Source organism: Bubalus kerabau, chromosome X (genome assembly GCF_029407905.1).
Source record: "Bubalus kerabau isolate K-KA32 ecotype Philippines breed swamp buffalo chromosome X, PCC_UOA_SB_1v2, whole genome shotgun sequence".
NCBI lineage: Eukaryota > Metazoa > Chordata > Mammalia > Artiodactyla > Bovidae > Bubalus > Bubalus kerabau.
Window position 1 is genome coordinate 49892812 of NC_073647.1, and position 27640 is coordinate 49920451.

Below are 27640 nucleotides of genomic sequence, written 5' to 3' on the forward strand. Positions count from 1 at the left end.
GGATCTTCTGCTGCAACTCAGGGGACTTGGCTTCTGGACCCCTCCTGCCACTCAGGAGAGAAGGCAAGCTCCAGGGGTGTCTGACATAGCCTGGGCTCGCTGATGTCTTGGATAGAGACTGCCCCTTACGTCCCCACGGCCACCAGGGAAGGAGGTGACCTCCAGGGTGAGCATGGCAAGCCACACCTACGCTCCCTGTCCCCACACCTCAGAGGGGAGGCCCCCTGCAAAGCTGCTTCCCCTTCTTGCCTTCATCTCCCCACCTTCCCTCCCACCCCCAAACCGCCCCCCGCCCGTCCCTTCTTCCCCCCACCCCCTCCTTCCCAGCCATCACTTGGGGATTCCACCTTGGTCAGGCTGCCTGAAGGAGCTGCCAGGCTCCAGAGCAGGTCCACAAAACAAAAGAAACAAACCAAAACAATTAGCAAGCACAGAAAAGGGAAAGAGCCACAAAAAATCAGGGTTGCCTCTGTCTACAAATAATGGACATTCTCTTGTGCTTAGGACAGTCTTCTTTGCCTCTCCTTTTCAGCAGACTTCCCTGTCCCCAAGTAGCCACTCTAGAGGGAAGTACATGTGTGTGTACGTACATGTGCCTGGGTTCATGTCACACACACACACACACACACACACACACGTCCTATGGCTGAAGGGAGGCAGATACATGTCTGTCCCCAAGCCAACTATGGATGTGGTCACCCTCCCTGAGGAGAAGGAAGTTGCTGATGAGGAGAGGCATCCCTTCTCTGCGGGAGCTTCTGTCTGGGTAGCAAAGTCCCACGCTCACACACAGACACAGGCCAGATGCTAAGCGAGGGCAGGAGATGGGGATCTGGCCAGGTCACTGGACCCGCGCCCTGGAGCACAGAGGGTGCTCACACGGTGGTGACCGAGAGCAGAGGGTTGTAGACCCGCTTGCCGTCGGCCGAACGTGTGCCGTGGGCCAGCATCTCCTGGATGGTGATCCAGTTGTCCAGGATCTTCTTGTTTCGCTTCTTCATGGTCTTGCGGTGGCTCAGGGCAATGATGTTGAGCTCAGCCTTGCTGTCTCCGTTCTGCTGCTCCCGAAGGCACTCCAGCCGGCTCTGCATCATGAACTCGCGCCGCTTCCGCTGCTCCCGGGCCCGGATCAGGTGCTGCTTCCGCTCTTCCTTGCTCCAGTAGCGGCCCATCTTCATCTCGCTCACCGCATCATCATCGGTGGTCATGCCACTGCGCTCCTCGCGGATCTTCAGGGCCCGGGCTTTCAGGAGGCGGTCACGCACGGGTCGCTTGGCCACGTAGCGGGTCCCATCGCTGCGCACTTTGACCTTCCACTCCATGCGGGGTGCTTCAGGGCCCACAGCCGCGGCCCCTCCACCCACCCGGGGGCCAGCGGCCACACTCAAGGGGCCGGGGCCCAGGTCTTCGAGGCCGCGTGGGGCGGCCAGCTGCAGGCAGCTGTGATAGTGCTCGCCCTCCTGGCCTGGGCCGCGGTGGCGCCGCGACAGGTAGGGGCTGCCTTCGGGGCCCACGCGCTCCAGGGCCACCCCTGTCTTGGGTCCATGGCGGACCCGCTCTTCAGCCGAGTGCTGTCTCCGGCCCACATCGGGATCCCGGGAGAGGGATCGGAACTTGGCGGGGCTCCCCACGGGAGGGGGGGCAGCAGCCTTGGGCTGGGCGGCGCCAGGGGCTCCCGAGGGGGTCCGGTTGAGGTTGGAGTTGCCCGCCACTGCTGCCACCCGCCGCAGGGGGCTCTCAGGCAGGGGCTCGGCCAGCAGTGGGGTGCTGCGGCAGCTCTCGCCTGTGTTGTAGGCGCTGGTGCTGTCCTTGTCTGACTTCTCGGGCAGCTCGGAAATGTCAGACAGCTCGTGCTTCTTGGGCTCGCCGGCCGCCAGGTCGTACAGGCTCTCCTCCTCCAGCAGCCAGGCCTTCATGCAGCGCTCCCGCAGCTGCTGCATCTTCTGTGCCCGCAGGATGTTGCGGCACTTGAACTCCAGGTGCCGCAGCTCCTCCTCCAGCACGGCCAGCTCATGGCCCACACTCTCATTGCGATTGACATCCAGGGCGCCGTGGCTGGCCGCAGCCCGGGGGAAGGGCAAGCCCAGTGGGTTGCCATTCTCCAGGTGACACTTGATCTCCAGCAGCTCACGGTAGCGCTCATACTCCTCGTCCGTGAGGCCCGGCACATCACCGCCGCCCAGCCCCGCGCCCTCAGCCAGCAGGGAGTCCATGCTGAAGTGGAAGTCACGGCTCTGTAGGGCGTCCCCTTGCAGGCCGAACTTGCGCAAGGGCCCAGGCGTGTTGGCAGTGCTCAGGGGCTCGTCCCCCAGCAGGTCGTGCTCGGAGCTCTCCTCGTTGCGGGTGCTCTCGTCTGTCCGGCCCACCCCACTGTCCAGCTCCTGGCTGTTGTGCAGGCCTGGGCCCGCCTCGGGGGCCCCTTTTTCCTCTTCGTGTCCAAGCTGGGGCGGCAAGAGGAGTCCTGCTCAGTGGGGGCCCCATCGGGTGGGAGGGCGGGGTTGGGGGGGATGTCGCCAGGGGGTGGGGATTACAAGGGCTTCTTTTGGGTCTGCTGCATCTCCTACAGCCCCCCCAAACCCCTCCTCATTCTGCCCTCCTGCACCCGGTTCCCCGCCCGCACCCCCCTTCCTCACCTGCTGGGCCGGGGGGGATTTCAGCTTCCTCACCCGCAGGTCATCCTCATTCTCAGAGCCAAAGTCATCCAGGAAGTCATCCCGGTCGCTGTCCTTCCAGCGCTTTGCCAGCTGCAGAGACAGGCCTGTGCTGTCCCTGTGGCCTCAAGGACCACCCCAGAGCGCCCCCCTTTCATCAGAGCCCAGAGAGGGCAATGGGCCCTGGAATCGCACCCCCCTGCCCCCCATCGGTGCCAGAAAGCCCAAGCCCTAACCCAGGGTCGGGGGCCCAGGACACCTGAGTGGGCACACACCCACCTGGCTCTCGGGCCGGGCCACCAGCAAGGAGATGTTGGTGTTCTCCTCCTGACTCAGGATGGCCACCGCTTCCTCCCGGTTCTGGACATCCATGCCGTTTATCTGCGGCAGGCCAGGGACCATCAGCGGAGATCCCGGGGCTGGCTTGGGGGCAGGGCCCAGTTGAGCTACAGGGGTCCCCCTCCCCTGGAGCTGCAAAGCAAGCACCCTGGGCCAGGACAGGCTCTTGGAGTCTGGCAAGATGGAGGCAAGTGGAAGATGCCATGGATGGAGACCACCTGGCCCACCCAAGAGCACGTGTGCTCAGAGACACACGTGGAGTGGGAGACCTGCTCATGTCGGGGGCACGGAGGAACAGGCTAGCAAGGGGCCTGCCATGCCAGCAGATCCCATGGGCACACAGGAGCCGGGGGCATGGTTGTGCAGCAGGGAGGTGAGTCCTAGCCCTGGTTTCAGGCACGGGGGTGGGGGGTTGCCCGGCCTCAGGCTAGGCTCTGAGTGGGAGAGAGCCTGTCCCCCAAGCTCACCTGGATGATACGGTCTCCCTCACGGATCCGGCCATCTTTGGCTGCGATGCTGTTGGGATTCACCTGCAAGGCACGGGCATCAATGGGGCCTCGGCCCCCTCCACTAAGGTGCCCGTTTGGTAGGAAGGGGCAGTCTTGCCTCGGGGCAGCCCCGCAAGCGAACAGGGGGCTGACTTTCTGAGTGCAGCAGACAGGTGAGGAGAAGGACCCCTGTGATTGCTGGGAAGGGCTCTTCCACTACAAGCCCGGGTCCTGTGGGGAGGACCAGCTGACTGCACACACACAGAAGCTATGGGCTGCCCTGGCCTCGCTGACCGGCAACCTCCCTGTGGTGCTAAGTGGGCTCCTTCTGAGCAGCCTTAGAGCCCCGGGGTGCCCTGGCCCCTCCTGGGTGCTGCTGCACAGGGAGGCTGCTGCACAGGGAGGCTGCATGGAGCCCTCAAGAAGACCCCTGCCCCCTCCCAGCTTCATACCTCTCCCACATAGATGCCCAGGTCCTCCTCCTCATCTGTGCGGTAGCAGACCATCAGGCCCAGCTTGTCCCGGTGGCTGCTTTTATACAGCTCTACCTCCTGCCATGGGAGATGAAGAAACAGACAATGAGAAGCTGCGGGGGGGTCAGGGGGGTGGGAGGGGGCAGCCTCGGCTCAGCCCTGACCCCAGGACTGTGTCACATCAGCCGAGCTCCCAAGGCTCTCTCTTACCATCCCAAACGGCACACAGGTCCCGTGGTCTCCCCTACCCCAGGAAACACCCAGGACACACACAGAGGACACACGGGACTCATGGGATAGACACAGGCACGAGACACAGACTCAGCAACACAGACCAAGCGAGGGATCTCACGTGTGCCCTCCCCGACTCAGCCCAACTTGGCCCTTGGGCCCGAGTAAAAAGCCACGCACAGGACAGGACCGTGAGGTCTGGCCACCTGGGGGCAGTGGGAACCAGGCCTGAGCTGGGCGGCCAACAGCTATCCCAGGGCTGGCCACCCGTCTCACCTCGTACTCCAGCTCATCCATCCGGTCTGCCTCCTGCGGGCCGCCCTCCATGAACTCCGCTGGGTCATAATACTCATGACTGATGGGGGGGCTGCCCAGGAGAAGTGGGGCATCAGGTGGCAGCCCAGCTACCTCTTCCATACCCCTCCTCCTGCGCTACACGCACCCAGGCAGAGACCAGGAATATATCTTGAACAGGATTGTGAGGTCGTCCGCACCGAGGACCCAGGCGTGCCTAAGCTCTCCTCACCCTGCCCTGGACCATTCCTGTCCTGACCCCCAGCTCAATGCCTCTCACCATGCCAGTCAGCAGGCGCCCCTCCCAGCTGGCACTGGACCCACTCACACAGTGCCCCCAGGAGTTATTCAGGCCCTGGAGGATGGCTGGGCAGCGGAGCAGGACCCAGTCTCCATCCAGAGGCAGCCCTCCTGGCCCCGAGGCTAACCTGGCCACTGCCAGCCCTGGGTCTGCCTCTCTGCAGAGGAGGGGATCACGGGACCACCTCCCTGCTGCCCGGGAGACTCTAGCGAAACGAGTCAGCGCTCACACGGTCATGAGCCATCAGGCCTGGAGGAGAGGCCCTTCCTCCGAGTGGGCCAAAGAAGAAAGTCAAAGGGATGGAAGAAGCTGAAAGCAGGAAGAGGAATGGAACAGACAAAGATGCAAGAAGATTTGAGGGGTGATGCTGGCAGAGGAGAAGAGAGAATGGAGGAGGAATAGCTGAGGACCCCCAATCTTCCGGAAGCAAGGTCCCAGGACGGTTCTCCTGTGGCCCTGGGGGTAGATACAATGGGAAGCCTGCGTGTCAGACCCCCCGGGCCCAAAACCAGCTGGCCTCCAGCCAGAGGCTAGAAGCCCAGAGATTCCTGAGCCCGGGGGTGTGACAGTCAGTTCTGCAGGCCAAGGAGCCTGCTTTCTGCCATAGAGGGCACCCACTCGGGGTTTCCCCACCATGCCCAGAGCTGCGACAACATAGCAGCTCTGGGTAGCCTGGGATGGCCGCCCCAGGTGGCGTGCCCTCTCTGGAGGCAGGGCCCGGGGCCCTCCTGAGGGCAACTCACAGCTCAGATGGGACGAACGGCTCCAGGATGACCATGGGCGGGGTGGGTGGGCGCAGCTTGCCCAGTGCCATGATATGCTCGAAGGTGATGTCCGTCTGAGTGCCACTGTCCACCAGCTGCAGGTCGTGGCAGGAGCCATCCCCCCGGAGGCGGGGACTGCGTCTCAGCACCTGGATCACCAGGGGCTCCTTGGAGGCACGCAGGGCCTCCAGGGTCTGCTCCTGAGACAGCTTGGAGAGCTCCTTCCCGTTCACCTGTGGCAGAGACACGCCCCGGTGAGGACGCGCCAGGGCCCTGCTGACCCTGGCCCCCTCCGCCACCGCACTGAGCCATCTGGGGATGGCAGGGCCACACCTCGAGGGCTGGAGGGCCTCGCCTAGAGCCCTGCTGGGCCACCCTCCTCCTCCTTCGAGCATCCGAGTTGGGAGGGAGAGCTTGACTGCCTTCTGCCAATGGAAGTCAGTCCACGAACAGGTTCAGATGCAAGGGCCATGAAGAGCAAAAAGGCTCGAAGGACTGGATCTCCATCCTCAAGGCAGCCAAGGCTTGCGACAAAGAAAAGGATGCCACACACCTGAGCCCAAGAGAGGGGTTGAGGAAGTGGCCCCGATAAGACCACAGTTTTCCTAGTCTTCAATTGTGATAGTGCTCCCCCAAGCTGGGCGTCTCCAGGAATGAGGGTTTTCACCAAGATGGCCAGTATAGTTGCAAAATTGTGGTTTCAGGGCTGTCAAGAACAGCCCAGCCCCTGAGTGTCGTTCCAGGAAAGTACAGAGTCCTAAGGACCCTTGGACAGCCGGTGGCTCCTCTGAGTCATGGAACCCAGATAGTCATCTTGTGGCTACCTGGATATGTCCTTTGTAGGCAGCAATTTCAGGAAATTATTTCCTCTCTCCCCAATTTTTCCATAGTCGGGAAAGATTTTTTAATCAGGTTTATCTAATTATCAAATAAAGAGTTTTACTGTAGAACATTTGAGAAAGACTTAATCCTAAAGAAGAAAATAGAAATCACCCACCATCTCAGGGATGTAAAAGCTGTGACTGTTGGCATATGTCCTCCTTGGTCATTTCCCACTTTGTGACTGCAGGCAGCCTATTCATGGACCATCCACTCTGTGTTGGTTTGGTCTCTACTGTCTATCACTAGTGGTTCTCAATCAGAAAGAAGGTTGCAGAGACACCTTTTTTTGTACATTCTGTACCTATTATCTATGTATGTCTTTGTATAATCTAGGTGGTGATAGAGAACATTTCCAGAAGTGGAATTATTGGATCAAAGAGTATCAAGGAAACAGATATTAGTTGTAGAATGTTATCAGCACAGCCCTAGAGGATCAAGAGAGCCAGGGAGGTTGCAGTTATAAACAGAGGAGGGAAGGGAGGTGCGTGGGAGAAAAGGCCCAGCTGCTATGTACGTCAGGGGGTGTGTAAAGGCCGGTCTGGCTAAGGCTGGGGGCCAAGGGAATGGGCAGACTGGCTTTGAAGCCCTTAGCAGAGCCAAAAGGGTCAAGGAATGTTTGAGGCATCCGTTAACACACATCCATTATCGACCTTTCAATGGTACAAGTGTACAGCTAAATGAATTATCTTAAAAACAAAGGCCATGAATCCTCCAAACTCATGGTTTTCTAACTACTACATTTTCCAGTTATATGGCCCCTTAGGGTTCCTTTAGTCTAGTGTGTCTGGAAGGACACGCCACAGGATGGTGGGTGGCTGTGCGTCTCTTCCCAACCCAGTGATCGGTGACGCCAGGGTGGTGGTCGTGGTGGGAATATTCACACCACAGAAATCGACAAACACTCCCAACCAGGGTTTTTCAGAACATTAACTGATGCCCCATTGCCCTTAAGTCCAGAAGGGGACGTGTGGAGCTGCTGCAGTCAGGATTTTCAGAAGGAGGCGTATTTCACATTTTCATGGTGTGCAGTGGGATGCTCAGGTGACGCTGAGAAACACAGGGATGTACTTCTCCCTGGAAACGGTAGCCAGCCACAGCTTTGCTATGGAAACTGGGCCCAGGCAATGGGAGGGGAGAGCTGGGTGGGCTGGGATGTCAAGAGAGGGATGGGCACACACACGCAGATCCAGGCCACCCCTGTGATAACCCTGCAGCCATCCGATCCTTGACCCATGTGGTACCAGGCAGAAGCAGAGCACTGGGTGCAGAGGCTTAGAATTCTGGGGCCGCTCCTGCCACGAGCGCCTGGGGCGCCTTCAACCTCCTCTCCTCCTCAGCCATCCCGTTGAGCCCCCAGAGCTAATAAGGGGCAGGAACAGGGCAGGACAAGTAAGATGTGAGCGCCTCCCAGGGAGGGTGAGGGCTACCAACAAGATGACGACATTCAGGGCAAGGATCAAAGCAGTATTCTGCACTTCTCATGCTCCCTCATCCTTCAGCCATGAAGAAGAGAAAGACATGTGTGCACGGGCCAAGCCACCATTCAAATGTCCCTGCTCCTGTCTGGACAGGTGTGAACCGAAGCCAGCCCATCAGAGTCCTCCACAAGGTAAGATCACAGTCTACACCCGCCAGAGGCACGCCCCACCTCCTTGGCTGGCTGCCACTGCTCCAAACCCACACCAAGCCAATTCGAAATGGACCCAAGTCCTAAATGGATCGAGCTTTAAAACTAGCTTGGACGAGTGAGATAAGTGTTTTTATGGTGCTGACAGAGAAGCCATTTTTTCTTTTTCTTTTGGCCGGGCCTCACGACTTGTGGAATGTTAGTTCCCTGACCAGGGATCAGACCAGGGACTGAATGTGGGCCATGGCAGCAAAAGCACCCAGGCCTAACCACCAGACAGCAAGGGAATCGCCTGAAGATAAAACATGGGTGAACAAGAATGGAAAAAGGTATCACTCTGACTGTGTTAAACTATAAGACTTCTGGATAACAAAAGACATCATAACTACAGTTAGGACAGGCACAGAACGGACACAGGATTATCCAGAATAAAGAACTCCTACAGAACAGTGCCAACAAAGGTCCGTCTAGTCAAAGCTATGGTTTTTCCAGTAGTCGTGTATGGATGTGAGAGTCGGACTATAAAGAAAGCTGAGTGCCGAAGAATTGATGCTTTTGAACTGTGGTGTTGGAGAAGACTCTCGAGAGTCCCTTGGACTGCAAGGAGATCCAAGCAGTCAATCCTAAAGGAAATCAGTCCTGAATATTCATTGGAAGGACTGATGTTGAAGCTGAAACTCCAATACTTTGGCCACCTGATGCGAAGAGCTGACTCATTTGAAAAGACCCTGATGCTGGGGAAGATTGAAGGCAGGAAAAGGGGACGACAGAGGATGAGATGGTTAGATGGCATCACTGACTTGATGGACATGAGTTTGGGTAAGCTCCGGGAGCTGGTGATGGACAAGGAGGCCTGGCTTGCTGCAGTCCATGGGATTGCAGAGAGTCAGACATGACTGAGCGACTGGACTGAACTGAACTGAACTAAACAGGACACTGGAAAAATCCAGAACTCAGTAGGGAAGCAGGGATTCTAGGAAAAGGGACCCTGAACTCTTTTGAGGAGGGTTGAGGAGATGCCCCTTCAGGACAGTGGGATGTAAATACCAGAAAGAGTGCAGGTCTGCCATTGGTAAAATGGATCCAAAAGTTGTGGTATATTCGTACACGTGGTTTGTGGCAATACACATGCTTATGAACATCACAGATAGGAGAAAATGTACCTCGGGGTGACAAACCTGAATCCCCCTGGACAGGGGAGGGGAGGGATGGGTCAGGGATGGGAAGAACACTGAGACCCACAAGACCCACCTCGAGGTTGGATGGCAGTACACACGCAATACTTGAGAAACAATCCAGAACACATCCACATGGAGGGACAGCGGCCATTACCTATTAGGATGCGGAAGGGGTGAGACTTGGGGCGCAGAGGTTTATGGCCCGGGCGTTGTGTCCTGGGTGAATCCTTTAGCCTCCCCCGTTTCCTCATCTGTCAGGTATACATCTCTTAGTGCCCGTTTTCCAGGACCAGCCAAAAAGCACTCAGAGCAGAACGTGTCACAACTATCCATTCACCCAGACATGCCCACCACGGTTGGTATCTCCAGCTGGTGAGGGGCAGGGAGCAGACTATATATAGTAGGGGCTGGGGGTGTGTGGATGGTGGGTACCCCTGGGATGGGGGGAGAAGGTGGGGCTTTGGCTGAATTGGAGGGGATTCTGGGGTGGCAGCTGTGGACGAGGTGGAGATGGTCTTGGCACTCCAGCCAAACTTTTTCATTTGCTGGGCCCCTGTGGTGCCTTCTCTCCCTCCAACGCCCTTCTTTCTTGCTTCGCGGACAGCTACACTCACTTAAGGCGAAATGCCCCAGTGTGTCCCTTCCAAGCCCAAGAGTCACGCAAGGCCTGGCAACCCCCCTACCCCCCCAGGGAGAATGCCAAGCAGACATTTTCAGGGTGACTCGCCTTCCATCAGGTTCTGGAGGCTACCCGTGGGCCTTGCCTCCCAGCATGGGAGGTCAAAGGCTCAGGGTGCGTGTCAGCGGGCCCAAGGACCGATGGCACAACCCTGGCTCAGAGGAGAAGTGCTCCAAGTGGCCCTCAGCGCTGTACCCGTGTCTGTCTTCCAGGCAAAGCTGGGGCACCCGGCTCCTGCTTAGACCCAGAAGCAATCCCCAGTCGGGGGCGCTCTGTGTGGGCCCAAGGTCAGTTTCACCCCCAAACACAATATGGTCAACTTGCTGGAGGAATCTTGATAACTACAAAGAACCTTGCTAATGTTCATCATATCCTTTTATCCAGTATATTTCATATAAATAATAGATCCTAAAATAATCAGAATTTATATTACATGAATGATAAGGATATTCAGAACAGAGAAGCATTCATTATTAATTATATTGTGCGAAAATACAGCAAACGTCAAATTTACCATTTTAACCATTTCAGGTGTACAACTCAGTGGCATTTCATGCCTCCGAACGGTCATGCAACCATCACATCTATTTAATTCCAGGCCATTTTCAGCCCCTAAAAGGAGACCCCCTACCTAGTCTCTCCAAATTCATCCCACCCTGGCACTCACCAATCTTTCTTTCGTGCAATTGCCTCTAGACATTTCCTAAGTGGAATTCTACAACAGGTGGTCCAGTACGTCTTGCAGTTTTCCACAAAATGTTTTCTAGGTCCACCCATATGACAGCAGGCATCAGTACTTCATTTCTTTTATGGGTAATATTGCAACCTATTCGAGAAAACTGCACTGAGTGGATAAATCGGTCATCCCTCAACACACGTTGGTTTGTTTCTACATTTTAGCAATTGTGAATCACACTATGGTGAACATTTGTGTCCAAGGGTTCAAGACCCTGTTTTCAAATATTTGGGGCCATATGGTCATTCTCTATTTAATGTATGGAGGTACCAGCATTATTTCTAATGCCAAAAACTTTACAGTAGTCTTTAGTACAAGTGTCTGCCTCATAGAGATGTACAGCTGCCCTACCAGAGTCTTCTAACAAGCGTTTCTCAAAAAAGATACAAAATGACACATGAATTCTGATGACTATCATGTAAAATGTATGTTTAAGGTAAAAGACTGCAAAAGAATATATAGAAACATTGTTCCAGGGAAATGAAGATCTGAGAATTTGCCTTCTTCCCAACTTTATATACCATGGCTAAATTGTTTTTGAAAAACTGTTTATGGACTTCAAAAAGATAGCATTGCTGGACAAGTCTCATAATAAACTATCAAGCACCTGCTGGGAGAGCTCAGTGTGAGCCCAGTTTCGAGAGCTGATGGAGTGCAGGTGGGAAGGGAGATATGCGCCCACAGGAGCATCGTAGTGCCACAAGTATGCAGCTTGGAGAGTGAACGGGGCTGTGAAAACTATTTGGAATGGGCGCGCCTGATATATATATTCATTGGTACCTGCATCAGTATTATTACACAATCCTTTCTTTAAAGACTGGAAGGAAATTCATGAAAATGGAAGAATGTCAGCAGTGGTCAGGGCTTTCCTCATAGCTCAGTTGGTAAAGAATCTGCCTGCAATGCGGGAGACCTGGGTTCAATCCCTGGGTTGGGAAGATCCCCTGGAGAAGGGAAAGGCTACCCGCTCCAGTGTTCTTGGGCTTCCCTGGTGGCTCAGCTGGTAAAGAATCTGCCTGCAAGGTGGGAGACCTGGGTTGGATCCCTGGGTTAGGAAGATCCCTGGGAGAAGGGAAAGGCTACCCATTCCAGTATTCTGGCCTGGAGAATTCCACGGACTGTATAGTCCATGGGTCACAAAGAGTGGGACACAACTGAGCGACTCCTCCAGCAGTGGCTGGTTATCTCTGGGAGTTAGTATTTCTAGGTGACTTTCGTCTTTTGTTCTTTACAGCATTTTCTCCCGTAAACATTACTTGGCTACCTAGAGAAAACAGACAAGAACCATCTAGCCTGTGCCCTGCTCTGAGTTTTTTCCCGAGGCCCCAGGCTCAGGGGCAGCTTTGTATTCCCGGCCCCTGGGCAGGCCTGGCCCGGGGCGGGGGGGTGCAGCCTTTGGGCTCAGGCCCCTTGGGAGCAGTGGTGATAAAGTCACATCAGACTTCACATCCAGATCTGAGCTGGGGAAGCTCAGGGGAGGCACGCTCTTGTCCAGGTGTCCCTAAAATGGAAGGGGCAGCTCCCAGGACCTTGGATCCCCTGAGTGGATTGCAGTGCCCACCCTTAGGGGAAGTGGCCAGGAGGGTCCCAGGCCCACCCCAGGGAACACCAGGAAGCTGGTTCTGGAAGGCTCGAGAAGGGCCTTGTCATGGGGCTGTCAATTAGTCTCAGGCCTAGGGCAGGACCGAGCAGACTCCTTCCCACCCTCCATTTATTTCCCCCATGTGCACCCTGCCACCGGCTCTAGGGCTGCATTTGCAGAAGGGGTTTTCTGTGGGTGGCCAAGGAATGGGCCCCGAGCTCCCCCAGCCCCGTGTCTGAGCAGAAGGCAGCAGGAGGCCCCAGGGATGGGGGCACACTGACCCACGAGGCACCAGTCAGAGAGGGGGGAGAAGACAGCAGGCCCCCAGGTCTGCCTTCAGAGGGGGGCCCTGCCAACCCCAGCCCCTCAAAGTAAGCCAGGCCCTGGGGTGAGACCCCTCCAACAACCAGAGGGCAGGTGCCTGTGGCAGCTGGGGAGAGGGGTGAGAGTGGGAGGAATAGGGGAGAGGAGACACAGTTGGCACACAGCTGGCGCAGGGACTGGCTCAACCCAAGCTCCAAAGGCTAAGTGGGAGGCAGTCATGGTGGGCAGGGGAAGACCCTTCTAACAATCCAGGGTGTTGGGGAGGTTAGCAAGGAAGGGGAGGTCCCCCCTTGCCCCCTGGCATCAGAGGCTGAACCGGGGCAAAGAGTCTGGGTGCCTGGGTCACTGCCCACTGCACTGAGGGGGGCCCCAGGGGGTGAGGACAAGGATTCCAGGCACAAGGTCCTGCTGTGCTGTCTCCACAGGGCTTCTCCGGGAATCAGAGGGATTAGAAGGAGCACAGTAAGGGAGGGCATGAGGCTGCAGAAATGTCAATGGAGAACAGTGGATGTGGAAAACTCTCTAGAGCTGCCATACAATCCAGCATAACCACGAGAATGGAAAACAGGCACCCTAACAAAAACTTGTACACAAACGCTCATATCGGCACTATTTTTTGTTTGTTTGCTTTTTGGCCTCGTGGCGCAGCTTGTGGGGATCTTAGTTCCATGACTAGGGATTGAACCTGGGTCCCAGCTGTGGAAGTGCTGAGTTCTAACTGCTGCAATGCTAGGGAAATTCCCAGGAGCATTTTTCTAAATAGGCAGAATTTGGAAGCCTCCTCCATGTCCACCAGCAGATGGATAAGCATAATGGGGGAATATCCACCCAGCAGATCATTCCACCATATAAAGGAGTGAAGTCCTGATACATGCTAATAATACAGCATGGATGAATACAGCCCAGCAGCCCAGCCAAGTGAGCGAAAGTAGGCACAGAGGGCCACATGCTGTATGATTCCAGAATAGGCAAACCCATCAGGACAGAAAGTCGAGGAGTGCAAAGAGAGAGTGGGAGAGCCTGCATAATGGTAGGAAGTTCCCTTTGGGAGTGACCACCATGTTCTGGAACTAGGTGGTGGTGACAATGACACCACATTGAAAGTACTCAAATGTCACTAATGGGAAACTTTATGACATACATCGCTGCCCACAATAAAAAATTAAAACTGCTCCCTGAACCCACAGAGACCACAGGTGCCCTCACAGAGATGCAGGTCACTGGAAAAGACACAGAGCTGGGGGACAGGCAGGACTTGGGGAACTGGTTTTACTCAATGCAGATCATTTTTTAAAAAATAAGTTTTTAAATCTGTTCATTTTTGGCTGTGCTGGGTCTTTGTTGTTGCAAGGGCTTTTCTCTAGTTGCAGCAAGCCAGTGCTACTCTCGAGTTGTGCACAGGCTTCTCATTGAGGTGGCTTCTCTTAGCACATGGGCTCAGTTGCTGCACAGCATGTGTGATCTTCCCGGACCAGGGCTCGAACCATGACTCCTGCACTGGCAGGCAGATTCTTCACCACTGAGCCCCCAGGGAAGCCCCGATGCAAATCTTGATCTCTGCTTTGAAGTTCCTGAGACTTGCAGATATCCCCCACTCCACCTACATGAGTCTCCAACCAAGCCACCAAACCAGTGTCATATGACCATTGTTGTTGAATTCAAGTAGGGATTGACTGTCCTTGACTTAAAATGCTGAAGTGAAGTGAAGTCGCTCAGTCATGTCCGACTCTTTGCGACCCCATGGACTGCAGCCTACCAGGCTCCTCTGTCCATGGGATTTTCCAGGCAAGAGTACTGGAGTGGGTGGCCATTTCCTTCTCCAGGAGATCTTCCTGATTCAGGGATCGAAGCCAGGTCTCCTGCATTGTAGGCAGACCCTTTATAAATGCTGAGATGGAGGTATATAAGCCAGGGATTGAGTGTAGGAGGAGATAAGAGGCCCAAGGAGGACCCAAAGGCACCTTGACATTGAGCAGTTGCAGAGAGAGATACAGAGCTTAGTCACCCAAAGAAGGAAAGTGAAGAAGGGAAGCTGGGCAAGACAGTGTACCAAGGAGGGGAGGTTGGATGGGATCAGGATGCAGAAGGACCCTCTAGATTGGTTAAAAGAGGGCAGTCGGGGAGGGGGACGCCCAGCCGGCCTGTATAGACGCAGCCTTTGGGAGCTTTTGCAGAGAATGGGGTGGAAGGGGCTTTGGGGTGTGGGAGAGCCCTAGGTTTGGTTTCTACCAGGACAGACGTGTGAGACCATTTGAATGCTCGTTGGGAAAGGTAGGTTCAGAAGACGAAAATTTTTTAAATGCCAAAAAAGAGTGAGGGACAGACCTGGAAAGGGTAGGGGGTATATGTTGGGGGGGGGTGGAATCGAGGGAAACACGTGGTGGGGGGCAGGGGGCAAGAGCGAGGCAAATGGCGGTGGAGCAGCAGAAGGGACATGGGTGTCCGGTGGGACATGGTGGGGATATGAGGGCAACGACAGGACACAGGAGCAAGGGGTCAGGGAACAGCAACGCAGATAGCTCGGGGACGCAATGGGGATCAAGCAGGGGCCTGATCAGCGAAGCCGGAGGCACGGCCCCACCCCCCGCCAGCGGCGAGGCGGCCGCGGCCCGGGAGGGGGCGGGGCCGAGGCGGCAGAGGGCGGGGCCCGGGCGCGCTCGCCCCGCCCCCCGGGCGCGGAGCCGCAGACAAAGAGCGCGCCGCGGCGGCGACGCGAGCAAGGCTAGGTCGCCCAGCCGGCCCGGTCCCCCGCGCTCTGGCCGGGTCTCTCCCGCGCTTCTCGGCCCGATCGACGGCCCCTACCCCTCTGGTCCCCCGCCCCCGCCCCCAGCCTTGGTGGATCTCCGGCCCCGGCTCTAGGAGGCTGGGGGCTTCAGGTGGAAGGCCCTCAGCATCCGTCCCAGATGCTCTGATTTGAGAATCGCTGAGCGGGGCGAGGAGAGTAGTCTGAGAAAAGAGCCCTGGGCCGGATGACTGGGGGTCCCACAGGCCCCGCGGCCCCCTGGAAGGTCTGGGGAACGCCCCTTTCACCCAGGGTCAGGAGAGGAGGAGGGGGTTGACGCCATAATTCGAGGGGCGCCCACGGCTGGATTGCCTCTCCCAACCCCACTCTGCGGATTGGGAAACCGAGGCCAGGCAGAACAGAAACCAAAGTTAGCCTCTGTGCCCAATCCCACCGGCTAGCTCAGCTCTGCTGTCGCCAGTGTCCAGGGAACACCTTGGATGCAGCTGGGTGTCTGGCTCCGCGGCACCCAGAAAGGAGATACCCAGAGCAGGGTAGGCTCTTTTCAGGGGCCCAGAAAGAAGCCTTTATTCATGCCTTCCCATCTCTGGAGCTGGAAAATTGTCAACCCACAGGGCCATTGGCACATCTGTCTATGGCATCTGCCCAGGGACGTCTGCATGCCCCTTACCCAGATCCCACGCACCTGCTCCCTCCTGTCTCAACACACACATTCCCAAGCAAAAAGCTGGCACCAAGCTTCCCCTCCTGGGAAATCCCGACACCCTTAATGTGTTTGTTCAGGGATTGAACACAGACACAATCATCTCTCCAATTATACTGCTAATGCCCTTATAACCTTTTTTTCCCCCAGATCCAGGACCCAATCAAGGATCACACACCTGGTTCTTAGGTCTCTGAAAGTGAAAGTGTTAGTCACTCAGTTCAGTTCAGTTCAGTTCAGTCACTCAGTGTGTCTGACACTTTGAGACCCCATGGACTGCAACACACCAGGCCTCCCTGTCCATCACCAATGCTCAAACTCATGTCCATCAGGTCAGTGATGCCATCCAACCATCTCATCCTCTGTCGTCCCCTTCTCCTCCTGCCTGCAATCTTTCCCAGCATCAGGGTCTTTTCCAATGAGTCAGGTCCTCACATTAGGTGGCCAAAATATTGGCCTTTCAGCTTCAGCATCAGTCCTTCCAATGAATATTCAGGGTTGATTTCCTTTACTGGTTTGATCTCCTTGCTGTCCAGCGAACTCTCAAGAGTTTTTTCCAGCACCACAGTTCAAAAGCACCAATTCTTCAGTGTCCTCAGCCTTCTTTATAGCATCAGTCCTTCCAGTAAATATTCAGGACTGATTTTCTTTAGGATGGACTGGTTGGATCTCCTTGCAGTCCAAGGGACTCTCAAGAGTCTTCTCCAACACCACAGTTCAAAATCATCTCTCACTGTTTTCCATTGTTTCCCCATCTATTTGCCATGAAGTGATGGGATCAGATACGATGATTTTCATTTTTTGAATGTTGAGTTTTAAGCCAGCTTTTTCACTCGCCTTTCACTTTCATCAGAGGCTCTTTACCTCTTCTTTGCTTTCTGCCATAGGGCGGCGTCATCTGCATATCTGAGGTTATTGATATTTCTCCTAGCAATCTTGATTCCAGCTTGTGCTTCATCCAGCCCAGCATTTCTCATGATGAACTCTGCATGTTAAATAAGCAGGGTGACAATATACAGCCTTGTTGTACTCCTTTCCCAATTTGGAACCAGTGCATTGTTCCATGTCCAGTTCTAACTGTTCCTTCTTCACCTGCATATAGATTTCTCAGGAGGTCTGGTATTCCCATCTCTTGAAGAATTTTAACAGTTTGTTGTGATCCACACAAAGGCTTTAGTCAATGAAGCAGAAGTAGATGCTTTTCTGGACCTCTCTTGGCTTTTCTATGATCCAACGGATGTTGGCAATTTGTTCTCTGGTTCCTCTGCCTTTTCTAAATCCAGTGTGAACATTGGAAGTTCATGGTTCAAATACTGTTGAGGCCTGGCTTGGAGAATTTTGAACATTACTTTGCTAATGTGTGAGACAGTGCAATTGTGCAGTAGTTTGAACATTCTTTGACATTGCCTTTCTTTGGGATTGGAATGAACAATGGACTAGTTCTGTGGCCACTGCTGAGTGTTCCAAATTTGCTGGCATGTTGAATGCAGCACTTTCACAGCATCATCTTTTAGGATTTGAAATAGCTCAGCTAGAATTCCACCACCTCCATTAGCTTTGTTCTTAATGATGCTTCCTAAGCCCCACTTGACCTCTCACTCCAGGATGTCTGGCTCTAAGTGAGTGATCACACCATTGTGGTTATCTGGGTCATTAAGATCTTTTTTGTATAGTTCTTCTGTGTATTCTTGCCACCTCTTCTTAATATCTTCTGCTTCTATTAGGTCCTTCCCTCATAGCTCAGTTGGTAAAGAATCCTCCTGCAAGGCAGGAGACTCTGGTTCGATGCCAGGGTCAGGAAGATCAGGAAGATCTGCTGGAGAGGGGATAGGCTACCCACTCCAGTATTCTTGGGCTTCCCTTGTGGCTCAACTGGTAAAGAATCTGCCTGCAATGCAGGAGACCTGGGTTCAATCCCTGGGTTGGGAAGATCCCTTGGAGAAGGGAAAGGCTACCCACTCCAGTATTCTGGCTGAAGAATTCCATGGACTATATAGTCCATGGGGTCACAAAGAGTCGGACACAACTGAGCGACTTTCACTTTCCACTTTCTGTTAGGTCCATACCATGTCTGTCTTTTATTGTGCCCATCTTTGCATGAAATTTTTCCTTGGTATCTCTAATTTTCGTAGAGATTTCTAGTCTTTGCCATTCTATTGTTTTCCTCTATTTCTTGGAATTGATCACCGAGGAAGGCTTTCTTAGCTCTCCTTGCTATTCTTTGGAACTCTGCATTCAGGTGCATATCTTTCCTTTTCTCCTTTGCCGTTTGCTTCTCTTCTTTTCTCAGCTATTTGTAAGGCCTCCTCAGACAACCATTTTGACTTTGCATTTCTTTTTCTTGGGGATGGTTTTGATCACTGCCTCCTGTACAACACTACAAACCTCCATCCATAGTTCTTCAGACACTCTGTCTATCAGATCTAATCCCTTGAATCTATTTGTCACTTCCACTTCCACTGCTCAATTGTGTCTGACTCTTTGCCACCCCATGAACTGTAGCCCGTCAAGCTCCTCTGTCCATAGGATTTTCCAAGCAAGAATACTGGAGTGGGTTGCCATGTCCTTCTCCAAGGGATCATCCTGACCCAGGGATCAAACCCATGTCTCTTATGTCTCCTGCCCTGGCAGGTAGGTTCTTTTACCACTAGGGCCACCTGGGAAGTCTCTTAGGTCTCTAGTCTCCTGTATCTACAATAACCTATGCACTGAAAAACAACTTTCATGACACTGACCTCTTGGAAGAGTCCAGGGCACTGGCCTCATAGCAAGTCCCAGGGTCTGGATTCGCTTCCTTCCTTCCTGGTTACATTCAGCTTAGGCCTTCTGAGGAGACCGGCCACCCAGGGTAGGCTGTGTCCCTCCCCACACAGTGTGAGGGAGGCTCAGTGTGATCACTCAGTCTCTCCCTGGTAAAGCTGCCTTCTCCCTTCCTAATGCACAAGTCATCTGGGTGATATCTTGAGACCCAGGGACTCTTTTCCACAACAACTTTCATCTCATGGTTTGACCACCCAAGGATGCTCCCCAGCTGGATCAGTTCAACTGGATGAATTGCACTGGTGGCTGCAAAATGCCTTCATTTGTTAGAATTCTAGCGGGAAACAATACTACATGCCAACAACATGTGACTGACCCAGTGAATGGTGTGCTCCCAGTTGAGGCTGCCTGGACAAGCTATACCATCCACCCCTAAAACTCTACCCACCCTTTCTGCCCAGGGGCAGGATCGGAGAGAATGAAACACACAGGAAACCTTCATCTCAATGGATCCTTTAGTATTGGGGTGGTGAGTGTGTCTGGGTTCCCATGTGAGCTGCCTATGGGTTACTGGTAAGGATGTGGGTGACGTGAAGAGGCTCAGTGAGCTGCACGTGGCCTGGAAGAGCAGATTATGTCCCTTGGGGGCCCCACATGGACAATCATCCCTGGAAATTGATTTGATAGATATGAGCTGAGGCCTCCTCCCTTTTATTTGTAATAAACTCACTTGCTAGGTGATACTGATGTGGTACTGATGGAATTTGTGGGTTCACGGATTGATCCAAAATCCCACTCGAGGTCCTCACTGCTCAGAGTGTAGGCTAAAACCAGCAGCACAAACATCCATCCCCTGGGAGCATGTGAGTAATCCCAGGCCCCACACTGGACCTGTTGAAGCAGATTCTGCATTTTAACAAGGGCCTCAGGGTAGTCGTGCTGGCCCAGAGCGCCCCCTTGAGGAACCGGGACTTGCAGGCACCTGGAAGGGATTCAGACCACAGGCAAGGGCTTCACAGGGTCTCTCGTCCCCCCCAAGCCCTCCCCAAAGGGTGGGTGGTGCCCACCCAGGGGCAAGCTGAAATCTGACCCAGCAGCCCTGAACCTCCTGCCTTTCCAGGGACGAGCAGGCCTCTCAGGCACCTCTCAAGTCCTGCCTGGAGAGAGGCTGGAAGTGAGGGATGCCCCACTGAAGAAGCCACATTGGACAAGTGAAGCAAAGCACTTCCTAAGGTTATCCTTGGTTGCGTGCTCACAGCTTCCCACCTACGTACCTCTGGGCTAACCTGGTTGGCCCAAAGGCAAAGGCCATGTCTTGCAGTAATCCAAATATTCTCCATAAAGACTGAAATATTCTTTTCATTCAAATGAAGCCTTCCTCAGTGATCAATGCAAAATGAAAATATTCCTTTTATTTCCACTGCTCAAAGCAAGCTTGAGAAGAGACAGACTGCACTAACAAAGAGGGGTGATGCTTTGTAACATCCGAAGCCAGCTCTGAACCCCAGCTTCTTGGTCTTTCTTCTTTTGGCGCGGCTCATGTGCAGAAGGACTCAGTGTACCTCCATCTCGGTATCTGTCCAGTGCCTGACTCATCTCATATTTTCTACTTCACAACTCAGGGCCCGTCTGGTTTTGTACCCTACCCTGTGGGATCTTAATTCCCAGACCAGGGGGTCCCCAACACACTGCCTTAGAAGGGCAGAGTCTTAACTGCCGGGAGGGCCAGGTAAGTCCCTCCCCCTTCTTTCTTGTTAGGAAAACTCTCACGATAATATTGGACATTCTTCTGTCACTGGACATTGTGACAGGTTCATGAGGAAGGCCTTCTCCATCCACTTTCCACTCCTTAGTGCCTGATCAGATGTTCACAACCCCTCGCCCACCCAGATGAGATTACAGGGGACCAAATGCCCTGCTGATTTCTCAATGGCAGTGATGCCAGGAGGCAGGCCCTCTGTATTCCCATGTGGCACATGTAGAAGCTGAGGAACTGAGTCAGGGAGCCATTCAGTACCTCCACACACTGTATTCCCTGGCAGGGGCCCTGAAGGAGAAGGTAAGAAAGATTTACCTGGCCCTACCAGGGGCCCCTGCTAAGCTAAGCTCCCATGTGCTTTTGGTAAGAAAAGTGCTTTTGGTAAGTGTATGTGTTGTTCAGTTGCTATGTCGTGTCTGACTCTTTCGACCCTATGGACTGCAGCCTGCCAGGCTTGTATGTCCTCCACTATCTCCTGAAGTTGGCTCAAACTCATGTTAAATTGAGTCAGTGATGCCATCCACCCATCTCATCCTCTGCCGCCCCCTTCTCCTTTTGCCTTCTTGTTTTTAAAGCTTTACTGGAGTATAATTGCCATATGATCAGCTGCATGTATTTAGAGCATACAGTTTGAAAAAGTTCTGATATCAGGGGTATGTGTACATCTATAAAGCCATCGCCACAATCAACAGAGTGACCATCTCCATCATCCCCAAAAGGGTCCTCCCACCCCTTCCACCATCCCTGCAAATACTGACCTGCGTGCCCCCCACCTGCTTTTTTTTTTTGAGGCCAGCTTGCAGCATCTCAGTTCCCTGATCAGGGACTGAACCTGGGCCACTGCAGTCAAAGCTCCAAATCCTAACCACTAGGGCTTCCCTCGGAGAAGGTGATGGCACCCCACTCCAGGACTCTTGCCTGGAAAATCCCATGGATGGAGGAGCCTGGTAGGCTGTAGCCCATGGGGTCGCACAAAGTCAGACACGACTGAAGCAACTTAGCAGCAGCAGGCCATCCCCACTGGCTGCAATGTATGAGACCCAGGTTTAATCCCTGGGTCAGGAAGATCCCCTGGAGAAGGAGATGGCAACCCACTCCCAGTATTCTTACCAGGATTCCATGGACAGAGGACCTTGCCGGGCTGCAGTCCATGGGGTCTCAAAGAGTCAGACACAACTGAGTGACTTAACACTTTCCTTTTCAGGCCACCAGCCCCCGCTCCCCTCCCCACTACCACCATCTGCTTTCTGTCACTATAGTTTGCCTTTCTAGAATCTTCTATCAATGGCTCAGACAGATCCAGGACAAGGGGTCATGGTGTCAGACAGAGAGAAGGACACAAGCCCAGCAAGCAGGGACACCAGGAATGGCTCTCGAAGGCTCTTTGGTGTCTCAGTGTACAGTGACCAGACTATCGTCCTTTCTACCCTTTGTGACCTGGCTTCTTCCTCTTCCTAACAACCTGCACGACCCGGCCCCCCACTAAGAGTCATTTCCAGATTTTCCAAGCTCTCCCTGGCCCCCCAGGCCCCCAGCACCCACATTTGGTTAAATATCATTGGAAGACAAGACTGGGACAACAGAAATGGAACTGGGGTTCTGACAGGCTGCACTTCTGACATACCTGTGATAGACCACATCAGAAGAACCCAGGGCCAAAAAAACCACAGGATCACCTCAGTGGCCACAGAAAAACCATTCAACAAAATCTAACAACCCTCCATGATAAAAACACTCAAACTAGGAATAGAAGGGAATTTCCTCCACCTGATAAAGAACATCTATGCCAAACCCGCAGCTAACTTCATACTCACGGGACAAAGACTGGAAGCCTCCCCACTTAGATCAGGAACAAGGCAAGGATGTCCACTGACCACTTCCATTCAACAGTGCACTGGAGGTGCTAGCCAGAGCAAGTAGGCAAGAAAAAGAAAGGCAAGAGACAGGACTTCCTTGGCCGTCCAGTGGTTAAGACTCAGTGCTTCCACTCCACAGGGTAGGGGTTCGATCCCTGGTTGATCCAAGAACCGTAAGGCTCCACCAAAAAAAGGAAATGAAAGGAAGATTGGAAAGGAAGGAAAACTATCTCTACTTATATATAGGAAATCCTGAGGAATTCACTCAAAACAACTATTCCAGCTAATAAATGGGTTTAATAAGGTTGCAAGATACATGACCAATACAAAAAACTGAATTGTATTTCTATACAGTGGCAACAAGAAAAATGAAAAGGAAATTAAGAAAACAACTCTTACAATAAAATCATAAAGAATAAAGTACTCAGGAATACATTTAACGAAAGTACAAAACATTGGTAAAGGTAATTGAAGACCCGGGGAATTCCCCGGTGGTCCAGTGGTTTGGACTTTGTGCTTTCACTGCCAAGGGCCCAGGTTCAATCCCTAGACAGGGAACTAAGATTTCACAAGTGGGATAAAAAGACATCCCATGTTCATGGGTAATACTCCCCCAAATTCAATGTAATATTCAATACAATTTCAATATCTTTTCCATGCAATATTCAATATGAATTCAACCCAATTCCTACAAAATCACAGCTGGCTTTTCAGAAAGTGACAAACTGATTCGAAAATTCATATGGAAATTCAGGTGACCCAGAACAGACACCTGAATCTTGAAGAGTACAACAATCTTGAACAATCTTGAAGAGTACAAAGTTGGAAGACCCACACTTCAAAATTTATTTACAAAGCTCTAGTAAAAGCTGTGGTGAAGGCATAAAGATAGACATTTCTCCAGAAAAGATAAGCAAATAATCAATAGTACAGGAAGGATACTCATCAGGAAATGCATTTGGAAAGCACAATGAGACAGATACCACCTCAAATAATAGGTTGGCTCTAATCTAAAACGTGTGTTGGAGAGGCTGTGAAGAAATTAGGATCCTCTTACACTGCTGGTGAGAATATAAAATGTAAAATGATGTAGGCTTTGTAGAAAAGAGTTCGGCAGTTCTCAAAATAATAATCATAATTACCATATAATCCAGCAAATCCATTTCTGGGTATTTACCCAAAAGAATTGCAAGCAGGGACTCAAACAGGTATTTGTACGTTCAGGTGCACAGGATGACTGTTCACACTAGCCAAAAGGTGGCAATAAGTCAAATGTCCATCACTGGATGATGATAAATATTATGTGGTATATAGCCACACAATGGAATATTATTGAGTAATAAAAAGAAATTTCATACCGAGAACATGCTACAATGTGGAAGAACCTTAAAAACATGATAAAAAAGTTGGACAACAAAAGATCAGGTATCATACAGTTCCTAAAATGAAACTGGTTCCATTGAAATGAAATGTCTGGAACAGGCAAGTCCATAAAGACAAGTAGACTAGTGGTTGCCAGAGCCTAGGAGCTATTGGCACGAATGGGCATGTGACTGCTAATGGGTACAATGTTTCTTTTTAAGGTGATGAAAATGGTCTGGAATTGGTGATGGTTGCACAATTCTGAATATACTAAAAACCACTCAACTGTACATGTTGCAAAGGTATGTGGATTATACATCAATATAGCTCTCTATGTGTGCATTTTTTTTAAATACCTGTGAATCATCTGGAGAAAAGGGTCTGGAATCAAGGCTAGAATAGAGACTTGAGACTTCTTAACCTGGGGGTCAGAGGCCTCTGGGGACCTAGGAAAGAGCCTCAGGGCATAAGGAAGCCACATGGCAAGTGGTGTAGGTGTCCTTGTGTGTGTCTCTGGGTTGCACTGTGTCCTGGTGGGGTTCCTTATTTTGGTAAGATGCTGGGGCCACAGGCACATATGGACAAGCCATGGAGAAGCATCTCTGAAATCGGGAAGTACCAGAATTTAAGTGGCAGGTAGGCAGAGGTCCTGGAAGCTGGTCTTCTGGACAAAAACTTTCTTCCCTCTGAAAAGAGGTTCAAGCCGGGAGAAGGTCCCTGCTAGCCAACAGACCCGGAGTCATCTGGGATAGCTAATGGCTTTCCCTTCTCTCTAGATTTTTTACAATTCAATTCTCTTTGATTTTCCTTTGAAAGGACAGTTTCTTTTCTAAAAAACTGCAGCCATACTGTGTAACACAGGGCACTCCACTCTGTACTCTGTAATGATCTATATGGAAATAGAATCTAAAAAAGAGTAGACGTAAGTATAAATAATTCACTTTGCTGTACAGCAGAAACACAATAATATAAATCAACTATAGTGCAATAAAAATTAAAAGATCAATGTAAAGATGTAAAAGGTAAACAAACCACATCCAGTCTCCGATTCTGTCCAAACTTCTGTGGGAGCTTTAAAAGGGATCAACGTCCCCAGGGCTTGGTCGGTGAGGGCTGGCAAAGACTAGGAAAGGAAAAGGACCCATCTCTTAGGGGAGCTGCTCACCTAGGGCTTGGGGGTCTCCCTCCAGGAGACCTGGCCCAGGACTTCCCTGTCCAGGTTCACCTCAAGCCTTTCTCCAACAGGGAGCCTCCCTGAAGGCTAACCCAGCCAGACCTGAGGACCCCCACTCCTGCCCTGGGGAATCCAGAAGATCACAGCAGCATCCTCTCCCAAGCTTGGCTGGCTCAACTCAGGCCTGCAGCGTGGGGCAGGTTGCCTTCCACTTTCCACACATCCCCACTGGATTGGCCCTTAACGAAGTGCTACTACCATCAAGAGCCAACTCAAGAGCTTTGGATTTGCTTGCCGTTTGATGGAACGATTGCAAGAAAAGGCAACTGTGAAGATGGGATGGCATGGCCTCATCGACCAACGAGGGCAAGGCACCTACCGCCCCCAACCTCCTTCCCTGCAGCCTTGGTGCAGACCACTGGGATTCCACAGGACGGCCTGGTCTAGTGACCCCAACCTGGGTCATTCCCCAACCCGATCGCAGGAGGAGGAAATAGAAATAACCAGACCAAAATTTCCAAACAGCTGGAAGGAGAGATGAAACCAAGCACGGGGCTGCGGTTGGGGGTGGGGGGGCGACCCCTGGGATTCCACCGGAAGGCCTCCTCTAGTGATCCCAACCTGGGTCATTCCCGAAGCCGATCGCAGGAAGGGGAAATGGTAATAGCCAAGCCAAGATTTCCAAACACCTGGAAGGACAGATGAAACTAACCACGGGGCTGGGGGGCGGGGGTAGGGGGAGCTGAGCAGAAAGAAGGCGGAGAGCCCCGAGCAGGGAAAGCAGAAGGCCTGCGCGTCCACGGAGACCGGCCTGGGACAGGCGGGGAGGAGCGCCACCAGACTGGGGCAAGATTCCGCGTCCCGCCCGCCGCCGGCTTCTACCCGGGTGGGCCCAAGGACCTACACTCCCACCACGCACTCAGCGCTCCCGCGTCCTCCCCCGTCTCCCCCGCGCCACCGCCAATGCCTGCAGGAGGTTCCCCAATTTTTCTAAGGAGAACCCCTTCTCCCAGCCAGCACCTCTCCGACCTGCACGTGCGCCCGGCCCGGACCAACAAACCCAGAGTAGAAACGTATACCTGGGTGCGCCCGGTCTGCCCCTGGGTCCAGATCCCCTCCACCTTTGACCTTGAACTCCCTCCACAGAGCCCGGGGGACGTCTCAGACCAAGCCATCCGGGACATGTCTCTAGACGGTTCTCAGGGCTCACAGAGAAAATACACACACACGGGGTGGCAGGAGCCTCCGCGCACACACAGACGGGGCACAAGCACGCACTCACGAAGTCACGCCACGCACAGGCAAAGGAGCCCGGCTCCGGGTCCGAGAGCGCGACCTGGAGTCTCCCATCTCTCTGGGCGTAGAGCACTGCCGGGTCCACGCTCCCACCCACCGCCCAAAGGCCCTGCGGGGCACAGGGCGGGCCGGGCACCGACGGCCGCGGGCTGCCCTTCTAGCAGACCCAGCGACGGCCGCTCACCCGAGGCCCTGAAGGCCTGGGAGCCCACCGTTGGCTTGGGCAGGGCCGGAGCGGAGAGGGGTTGCTGGGGGAGGTACCTGATCGCGCCGGCCGGGCGTCGGCGGGGTCCCGGGGCGCGGCCCGCGGGCCCCCGTACCCCTGCCCCACGGGGACCGCGATTTGCCCCCGCCTCCCGGCGCTCCGAGAGTGCCCACCTCCCTTCCCCAGCCCCGGGGCCAGCGGGGCCAGCGAGATCGGGGAAACGCAGGCCGTTGCTATGCAACCCCCGTCCCGCGCCGGCGCCGGCGGCAACGCGTTTCCCCGCTCCCGGTCCAGAGGTGCTCGCGCAGCGGACCCGGGCTCAGCCCAACTTCCCGACCTGGACCGATCGGAATCCAGGGCTCGCCTCGCAATCAATCGAGCGCCCCAGGGATGCGTCCCGTACCCCGATTTCCACGCAGGGACTCCCATCCGCCCCCACATCTGTGCCTGGTTCCCACGGACACCAACACCCAGCCGCCCCAGAGACGGAGGACGAAAATGCCTCCGTAACCTTCTCCGCTCGGGGCCCTCCGGCCCCTCCATCGGGCCCTCCCCTCCAGGTGCCGCCCCCCCGCTTCTCGCCCCCGCGGCCGGGCAGCCCTACCTGCAGCATCACTTTGTACTGCTCCTCCGGCTTCTGGACCACGCACATATTACATCCCATGGTGCCGGCCGCCAAGGGGAGGAGGGCGGCCACGGGAAAACGCCTTTCACTGGCCCGATCGCGGGACCTCGGGCCCCGGGCCGGGGCCGGGGGCCATAGCCTAGCTCGGGGGCGGGCCGCCTAGCGGGGGAGGGGGGCACGCCCCCGGGGTGGGGGCAGCTCCACGCCCCTCCGGTTAACCCTTAGCTGTCCGCGGCCCGGCGCGGGCATGCTCCCTCGCACCCCGCCAGGAAAAAAAAAAGGGTAGCGGGGGATGGGCGGGCGCGCGGGGCGTTGCTTGGCTACCGCCCCCCCCCGCGTAGGCGCGGGGGCGCGCCAGGCCGCTGGGGGCCGTCAGGGGCCGCGGGCCGAAACCCTCCCAGCCCGCCGGCTCCGCGGCTCCAGCTGCCGCCTCCGGCTCCCACCCATGGCCACCAGCCCCGGGAGCCCGGCCCTCGCGCTTGGCGCCGCGTCCGGGCCCGCCGACTCGGGGGAGCGGCGGCCACCCCGCTCGCAGCCAGGGCTCCCCGCCCCACCCCTCCCCGCCCGCGCTCCCGCCTGGATGGGCCGCGCTCCAGGCGCTCCGGGCG

At 54.2% G+C, this 27640-nt stretch overlaps 1 protein-coding gene across 3 annotated transcripts; it reads right to left on the reverse strand.

Moving 5' to 3' along the window:
* Positions 1 to 875: 875 nt before the first annotated feature.
* Positions 876 to 27071, reverse strand: PDZD4 (PDZ domain containing 4). 3 transcript variants are annotated; one of them, XM_055564192.1, is made up of 8 exons: positions 27012 to 27071; positions 5539 to 5774; positions 4459 to 4549; positions 3931 to 4029; positions 3458 to 3520; positions 2931 to 3032; positions 2634 to 2744; positions 876 to 2441 (listed from the first exon to the last, which is right to left on the reverse strand). In XM_055564192.1, exons 1-8 carry the CDS (start codon positions 27069 to 27071, stop codon positions 876 to 878), a joined length of 2328 nt encoding a protein of 775 aa, XP_055420167.1. The 3 variants fall into 3 exon arrangements, with proteins under 3 accessions (XP_055420167.1, XP_055420166.1, XP_055420168.1); XM_055564191.1 differs by having other exon boundaries at positions 5521 to 5774; XM_055564193.1 differs by lacking the exons at positions 4459 to 4549; positions 5539 to 5774.
* Between the last annotated feature and the right edge of the window lie 569 nt (positions 27072 to 27640).